This window comes from Lactuca serriola, chromosome 4 (genome assembly GCF_051521515.1).
Source record: "Lactuca serriola cultivar US96UC23 chromosome 4, Lser_US96UC23_V15, whole genome shotgun sequence".
Classification (NCBI taxonomy): Eukaryota; Viridiplantae; Streptophyta; class Magnoliopsida; order Asterales; family Asteraceae; genus Lactuca; species Lactuca serriola.
The window spans coordinates 204,397,757-204,407,035 of NC_136411.1; the positions used below are offsets into that span (position 1 = coordinate 204,397,757).

Below are 9,279 nucleotides of genomic sequence, written 5' to 3' on the forward strand. Positions count from 1 at the left end.
GGTTTCACAAAGACGAATATACGAGCAAGTTTTGCGAAATGAACAAAACAATCACAAAAGTCAATGAGACATTCAAAAACTTGCTAAGTCAATGAAAAAGCGGGGAAAGCAATACAAATATCTTCGATGTGGCGCTTGAAATTTTAAAAATCGACAACAATACGAAGCCAATTGAAATTTGTCGATATTTGGAATTTTTTATTTACTTCCTCAAAATGGCAAGAATATTTTGGCAAAGAAGAAGGTGATTTGAAAAGAACTAAAAATTTCGAGATGAGTTACACAACTTCCTCGGATGTTTGTTAGGAGTTTGATTTGAACGAAGAAGATGAATTCAAACATAATGAGAAAGTCCACCCGATGGGTTAAAATAAGGCACAAAAAGATAGGGTCTTTGTCTAATGACTAATGCATCGGGACCCGAAAGATGAGATTTTGTGCGCAAGGTGGTAAATAGTTTTGAAATATATATTTTGAAATTCGAAAATCGTTTGTAATTCCGAAAAGAGAAATTGGCTGCGAAAAAAAAAGAGCGAGAACAAAAACAAAAAGTTCGCGATATGAAATTTTTAACGCGAGACATCGACCATATTTCTAGAGACGAGCTCGCAATGGTTTTGAAAACAAGAGATAAATTCATAAAAAATTAAATTAGACTTGTTTTGTATCTCAAATGCTTCTCCAACCTATCCCTTTCCCGCCAGCTGGTCGCTCACCACTTACCCTCGAATACACTTGCATTGTTCTTTGAATTTATGTCTAATCTACTTCAATTAGGTTCATGACTTTGTTCCAGAAGAAATCGACTACACCTCTACCTCTGCTTCCTCCCTTAGGAATCGATTCTTCAAGTGAAGTTGAAAAGATATTCAACATATTGAAGTTGAAAATTTTGTTGATGGTTATGATGGGGGATAAGCAATTACAAGAGAGAGAGAGAGAGAGAGAGAGAGAGAGAGAGAGAGAGAGAGAGAGGCTACCTTTTGAAGCTGAAGCTACAATTGCAAATTTGGTTAAAGACTAGACAAAGTTGAGACTACATAGATTGAAGGAATGGGTGGATACAAATATCCAACATAAGGTAACTTCATTAAATAAATAGTAATGTACTTTACCAAGAATTCCTATTATAGCAACTTACTTTCGTTTTTAACCATAACAGAAATCGATTTTTAATTTCTTTATGATTATGACTAAAACCAAAATTATCACTAGATTGGAAGTACGTTGCTATTATGAGTAAAAGTCAACGCATTGGATTAGATTTCATTTAGAAATACTTTGTCCCTCTTATGTCCATTAAATAACAAAAACACCACCCAATATTTCAAAATAATAAAGGTATGTTGCTAAAATATGTAATTTTTTTCTTTATGATTTTGTCCATGGCATGCTCTTTTATCATTGTGTTTCTTTCTTAACTATATTGCTATTGTAAAATAGATAGTGCAAAAAAAAAAAAAAAGACTTATGGTTTACCACGGAATCATCTATTAGTTATTAAATTATATTTTAACATATTTAATTAAAAAAATGAGAGGTGGTTGTGGTGCTGATACGACATCCTAACTATTAGAAAATAATTGATGTTTTGGTCTCGAAAGAATGCACGGATATTGTTTTAGGTGTTTATTTTTTGCAAATTTTGTTTGTATTAATATGAATTTTTTAAGCAAAAAGTTCCATTTCATTTTTATTTTATAAATTCATGTAGTATACGTGTTCGGCATAAACATAAGGGTATCATTAACTTAACTTATCTTATCTGTCTTGGACATGGAAAACTAATAGAATAATCTGACTCTTAACATAATAATAACAATAATAGGCATATTGGGGTATAACATAATATATACTTAAAATAATACGCTCTAATTGTAATTAAACTTTAGATAAAATATCATCAAGAGTGACAACAATATCCTTATACAATTTCCAGACACGTGGCACATCCTTATCCCTCGCTGCATAATCTAACCCTGTGACATCATTAAAAAGTTTGGAATAAAGATTCCGAAGTTGAGGTCTTTCCATTCCAGGCTTCCCTTGAATTATCGTATAAATGTCTTGTTTCAAATAAGAAGCACTCTTCCTCAATTCCTTTTGCGCCTCTTTCCATGATTCCAATTCCAACAGATCTTTCACTTGTACCAAACTCATTGCATGTTCTCTGATTCCATTCTCTGCTTCCTCCACTGTCTGGTCAGGAACAGTCATTCTAAACATGTCTAGAATCGACGATTCAGCTGCATATGCTTGTTGGGATTGGAATGGAATTGAAGAAGAAAGGAACAGAAATAGTGATGTTGCGTTTCTTCTTGTGATATGGGTGCGTTTACAATGCAATTTTGTTTCTTTCATGCGCTTTTCATTGTATTTTCCTGCACATAAAAATGTGAACAGTTAAAATGGTATTAATTCAATCGTAATAATAAGAAAATTATACATTTCAATTTTATCGTTGGTTGTGTGAAGAGTTATCATATTAAACAATTACTAACAATTAAAACGTTATGATTTTAACAAAGCATCCAAAATTGTGTAACGCGATTTATCTTTACCTGAAAGAGCAAGAACATCAAAAGTTGTCATCTGCCAAAGTAAAGCAACCATTCTTCTACAACATGGACATCTTGTTTAATGTTGAGACGTGAGAGTAAATATATCAATTATTAGTCTGCAAATAAGAATAACATTAGGGCTAATTTCATCATTTTATATCATGCCTGATTTTAATAAGGAAAAAAAATGTAACGCAACCATTTTAATATCATGCTACATTTGATTAGGGACATTATAGCGTTTTCTATATGTAATAAGAGGAAATGGAAATATGAGTCTTTAATAACAAATAACTGAGACTTAGTTACCTTAATAGGGTAGTTTATAAGTAACATAACCATTATATGCTACTCCTGTATGTCCCTAAGCTTAAAGAATATTATAAATGTTGACGATAACCAATTACTTGTTGGAACACAAAATTTTGTTCATATCTCTAGCAACCATGTACATAACTTGCTTCGTACAACTTATAACACATTCTTATTTCAGATATCACCAGAGATAATCAACAAGAAATGAACATATACAATTGTAAATTAACATCGGAATAGTACTATGATAGGGACAGAAAACATTACGGAGCCACAGAGGAATCGGCAGTGAGCCTTGAATACTTTTGCTCTTCATGTTCCTCTCGCTCAAATTATCTTCGATTTTTCCAAATAACATTCAATAATGAATGGCTGAAAATATGAGACACAAGCTTTTAGATATTTGCGATATTTTACGATTTTAGCCCTTCCCTATCCATTATTTTCTCAGATAGCACCAAGGCCAAAAGCATTGAGCAGCTGCTTGACCTTATTATCGTTTTCTTCAATGGTGTGCCGCTTGCCAAGTGTGTTGTAACCGGGTTTTCTAAATTTTTCATTTTTCAAATTTTGCGAGCTTGAAACTTTATCTCCATCACTTGAATTTAATTTAATTAGATTTTACAACACAGTCATTTTTCACATTTTTTTTGCCAAGTCAGACATTGTGCGGGTTTTTTCGGGTTTTATAGCCGAAACTGATTATTCGGGTATTTATGATCCAATACCCGAACTAACCGCTCCATACCAGGATCTATTATCGAGCCAATTTCATAATATCGGTCCGGTAACATCCCTATGTTAAAGTATTGTTAATGTATGTGCTTGATTTTTTTTCATTTTAATATATAGGAGATACCTAATGTAAAATAAGATATGTGCAAAGTTCTTGAAGTTCTCTTAAAAAAAAACTCTTATGGAGAAAGAAAACTCCAACATATATACACATAAATGGTCATTTCATACTGATATAAGATACACTAACAACTAATTTTGATGCTTGTTTAAGATATATAATTACAATCGCATTAGGATGTATTACAATTTACAAGTAACCTCAATGTCATATCATACCGGTATAAAATACACTAACAACTAATTTTAATGTTTGTTTAAGATATATAATTACAATCGCTTTAGGATGTATTACGAATAACCTCTTACGTGGCATTGAGTTGGCATCATGTGGAGCTAAGATACACTAACAACTAATTTTGATGCTTGTTTAAGATATATAATTACAATCGCTTTAGGATGTATTACAAGTAAATGGTCATATCATACTGATATAAGATACACTAACAACTAATTTTGATGTTTATTTAAGATATATAATTACAATCGCTTTAGGATGTATTACAAGTAACCTCAATGTCATATCATACCAGTATAAAATATACTAACAACTAATTTTAATGTTTGTTTAAGATATATAATTACAATCGCTTTAGGATGTATTGTGACTAACCTCTTATGTGGCATTGAGGTGGCATCATGTGGAGCTAAAATTGCATCCAAATTATTGCATCCTTATTTATGTCATTTTTTATTTTTTTTATATTCCTTAAATTATATAAACTAAAAATAATAACGTGGCATCATAACATCCTATTTCGGTTTTGTTTGGGTTATGAGGAAACACATGCTTTCGTAAGAATCCACAATGAAGAAACATGATTCACATGTAAGAGTGTAAGAAAAACTTAACATTTACACTCTTCAAACCTTCGATGTCCAAACATATCATATGCAAGAGTATGTATGAAACTATAACATACTAATGTCACTACCAAATTTACAACTTAATCTTATTAGAGCCACAAAGTAGAAAGTGTAGTGGTATGATTATCGTCTAGTAACGAACAAGCATCCTATAAATATCTAGACAAAGCACACAAGGAAAAGAAAGTAGGTTGCATCAGGATTGTATGAGGTGGATCAAGCCTTCATAGGTGTGACCTTGTTATTCCAAGGTAAAGTCATTTTCGACATACACATGGGCCTTAAGGGGTGTGATCCTTATTCAACCTAATTTTGGTCTTGGATGATTCCATTGATTTAATCTGATTCTTTGTTTCTAAAGATTTCTTAGTTTGGTGTTCATATCATCCATATCATAGAGATCTGATCTTCAGTTCTAGTATATTGACACATTGATTACACCCTAATCTATGAATCTAATCTAAGGGAGCAAGTAGAGTTCAAGTTTTTGTGGAGTTCATGTTGGAACAATAACCTATTAGTTAGTATGACCTTCAGACTATTCTTGTAATGTTTTTTTGACATATAGGGTGCAATTATAGTGTGTACCATAATATTTGTCATATGACATATCATGTCCCTTGGATTAATTTATGTAGTATGATGGACATGACATTTATCCATAACTTGGGGACCTATTTTGTGTGGTTCCAAGTACTTTCCATATGGTGTAATTGACAAATAAATACACACATTTGAGAGGGTGTACATTTTAAGAGGGAATGACGTTTCTTCCTTCTGCATTCTCAATCCTCTTTATAAACACCATTATAGTGTGTGTAGTTAAATCCATCAAAATCAATAATTTATACATCATTATATGAAGTGGAAGAATCATAATATTGAGATCATCATCTTCAACATCAATGGAATTTCATATTCTTCAAGTAAGTATTCTTCGAGTAATCTAGGGTTCTTCGTGTATATGTATCTATTAATCTTGGATTATGCGTTAATTACAAGATGTGGTATCAGAGCATGGTTTAATTTAGAATTATCAAGCCCTAAATTTCAATTTTTAAATTTATGATTCATGCCCTAACTGAAACGACGTATTGGAATTTTGAAAAAACCATATACTCCCTGATTTGGGTTTGTTCGTAGAAAAGATTTTAATGACACAACAGGTTATTAGGACAGTGATGTTTGATCTTATCCTAAAAATGTAAAAGTCCTCTTTTCTTTGTGCTCCCATTCATCATATTTTAATTCACTTCAATATTAAGAAGACGAGAATGTTTTGTTTTTTGAATAATGAGACTAATTTCAACCCTAATTTAAACACAGAATGGGCCAAGCCAAAGAAATGACTGTCTGAATTTTTCATTAGTTTGAATCAAATATTTTTTTTCCTAGAAAAGTAGTCAACATTCATTAGACCAAATATTTCTTTTCTAAACTTATATTTTCTATAGTGCGTTTGAATCGAGTTTAAAGAAAAAAATCAAGAACATAAATCGTTAAGAACACAATCATAAATAAGTTATGTTTGGCTCAATGATTCGTTAGAAAATGTATATGAGTACAAGAGAGAGAAAGTGAACGAAGTGCTCAAAAGCTACTCTCTACTTCTATAATATCCCTATTTATAGGGTGATACAGACTCTCAAAGACTATGTAAGGACTAGACATTACACTTCAACATCTAACAGTGCCTTACAAAATACATACATAGCAAAGCGCTAGACTTCGACACCATAAAGACCAAATAGGACTTCGACACCTCACTAGACATTTCGACACTTACAATCTCCCCCTTAGTGAGAAGTGTCGAACTCATGCCATCGACTTCATGGTCTAGTGAAGTACTCTATGAACCTCTATATACCAAATAATCGTCTTTCGAATTTCAGCCTTATCAACCATCTTATTTCGTTTGCAATTGTTGAGACGAACTAAAAGTCTTGTATATTGAGAGTTATTGTACCTCTCTACTTCACAAAATTGAAACAAAAACTTAGTCATTTTACCATTCTCACTTTTTCCTTGAAAAACAACTCCTAAAAGTTTATGCATAATCTCCCCATCAATATAATCTTTGAGATCAATCTTCCCTTTCAGCATTGACTGAGGAACCTTCGAAATCCTATTAACAGCCATTGCTAGCTCGATATTAGTAACTGCCAGGCAATCATAGTAATTATCTATGAATACCTTGATATGAGCAAACCCTATAAGGAAATCATTCTTGTTGTTTACTTGAAGCTTCGAAACATCAACAATGCTTAGAATATTTGTCACATTAATCAGGTCATTCAAGTTCATCAAAGGGAAGTCAGCGATTGAAAAGTCACATACTACATTATTCGCTCTGACAACAAAATAACAAAAATTCTGCGGTAGACCTTTGAACAAATTCTCTCTTGAAATATTCATCACTTTAACAATCTTTACTAAAGACCATACTTCCTCTTCTTTCTTACCCAAAACTGCATGAAATATCATTTTCAGTCTTTTATATGCATCTTTGTCATCGAACTGATCAACCAACTTATATTGTGCAGAAACAAACATCATGTGATTTATCGGAAAATCAAGTTGGTTAAAGTCATAGTTTTCAGTATCATAACTCTTCTTTGGAGCTTTATGAAAATCATGCATTTTCCCCAAAGAAACAACTCGTTCGATAGTTTCATAGCACCAGTGTTTGCTGGGATCACCCTTGTTCAAACCTAGTGGATCATTTTGTCTTAGCCTCAGAATACTGTTTATTTGTCTTTTCCTTTCAATTTCCAGCTCCAAATTCTAGTTCTTCTCTTCTTTAGAAGGATTTATCTCAATGCCTTTCCCTTTATGTCCCTTATCATCTTTCGAAGGAGGTGGTTTCAAACATGACCCTGAGCCTCTAACACTTTCTCCAATAACAATCCCTTTCGTTATCGGTCTTCATGTTGTAGTTGTAGAAGTGGTTGTCAACGAAACTGGAAGTGATGTACAAATTTGAGTCAATATCACCTTCCCTACAAGTTTAAGCTTACCAGCATCTTTCAACGGGGCAACACCTTCGCATCCTTTTTCTCCCCCTTGCACCTTCGCAGGTGGAGCATTAGTTAGTAATAGAAGTACGAACTTAAGGATGGGATCAAGCTCCGCCATGATGTTTGTGTTGGATTAATGTCTAAGTCCATAACTATAATTGGTAAGACTTGACCCGACCCGGCATGGTCCATTTGGGTTGCATGGCATCATGCATTTGGATAAACTGTAATGAGAGAAATAACACTTAAGGTTGTTTAATATATTATAAGTTCTAATATATTAATAAGATTATTTAATAAGTATTGATCAAGAATTAATCTAGGATTAATTAAGTGATCAAAAGAAGACTAATTAAATATATGGGTTGATTGTGTAAATCATTCATTCTTATATATGTGGGCTTGTGATCCAAGATTCCTTATGTTGGACTAAGTCCATAGGATGACCCATGGATACTCCATGGAGATTAAAATCCATGGAGCATAAGGAATGGGTAAAGTTATGAGTTACATGGTGTAACCCTAATAGCCACCATATAAAGGAAATCCCATGGCTCATGAAATTGTGGACAGTATGTGAGAATGAAGGGCTAGCCGATTTTATGAAGTGTGGATATTCTCTCAAGTCTTTCCAAGTGTATTTGGTGTTGTGTGAACCATTTGAGGTGTCACACTTGGGGCACTAGGCACTCAAGCTTCATAAAGACTTTCTACATCAAAGAGGTATGTAATTCTAACTTGATATATTCATATGAATCATGTTATTATGCTAGTTAGGATGAATACCTTGGAAAGTTCATATTTGCATGTATAATAGAGAAAACATAGATCCAATGTATTTAGGGTTGCATGTATACTTAGGAGTGTTAGAATGCTCAAAACCCAACAGTGGTATCAGAGCTTAGGCTTGCTTTCTCTTATACTTGATGCAAATTGCTAAAAAATGCTGAAAAAATCGATTTTCTGGCTTTCTAGGCACTGGACTCGCCGAGTCCATTGATGAAATCGTCGAGTCCATGAGGAAATTCATCCTACTCGTCGAGTAGGTTCATGCACTCGACGAGTAGGAGCCCCAGACAGCATATTTTCAAGTTTTTTTGGCTGGAATTGGACTAGGAACATTACCCTAAGATGTTTTTGGACTTATAAACTTGTTTTTGATGTGTTAATGTTCATGCTAATCCAATTTCAAAGATAATTGTCAATAGATTCATGTTTTGTATTAGTTTAAGGTTTAGACTAATTACATGAAAAGGTTTGATTTGAATTACCTTGTTCTTATGAGTTGCTTAGATTAATAGAAAAGTTAATTGATTATGTGTTTTCAATCCATTTTAATCTAAGAGTTGATTCTAAAATGTGTTTTTGTAACTTGTCCTCAAGTTATATGAAAAGTCACATTTAAGTTTCATAAAACTCATAAAAGTTGGCAATGGTTACAAAAAATGAAGAGTCTTGTCCTCAAAGTTATGGAGGTTCAAGAGTCACTTCATTAAATAATAAAATGTGTAACCTTAATTAATTCCATAAGTTAGAAAATAAAGAAAAGTTACATTCTTTAATAATTTAAAGTCTTCCATAACTTGTCCTCAAGTTATGGAACATGAAGAGTTTTTGAATTAAAACTACTTTAAACACATAAGTTATGGAATTAATTAGTTTTG

The 9,279-nt window shown here is 32.7% G+C and overlaps 1 protein-coding gene across 1 annotated transcript; it reads right to left on the bottom strand.

Annotated features, from left to right (window-relative positions):
* Window positions 1–1,872: 1,872 nt before the first annotated feature.
* PQL3 (PsbQ-like 3) lies at window positions 1,873–3,300 on the bottom strand. Its single transcript, XM_079040759.1, has 3 exons — window positions 3,144–3,300; window positions 2,562–2,677; window positions 1,873–2,381 (listed from the first exon to the last, which is right to left on the bottom strand). Exons 2-3 carry the CDS (start codon window positions 2,611–2,613, stop codon window positions 1,882–1,884), a joined length of 552 nt encoding a protein of 183 aa, XP_078896885.1. The 5' UTR covers window positions 2,614–2,677; window positions 3,144–3,300; the 3' UTR covers window positions 1,873–1,881.
* Between the last annotated feature and the right edge of the window lie 5,979 nt (window positions 3,301–9,279).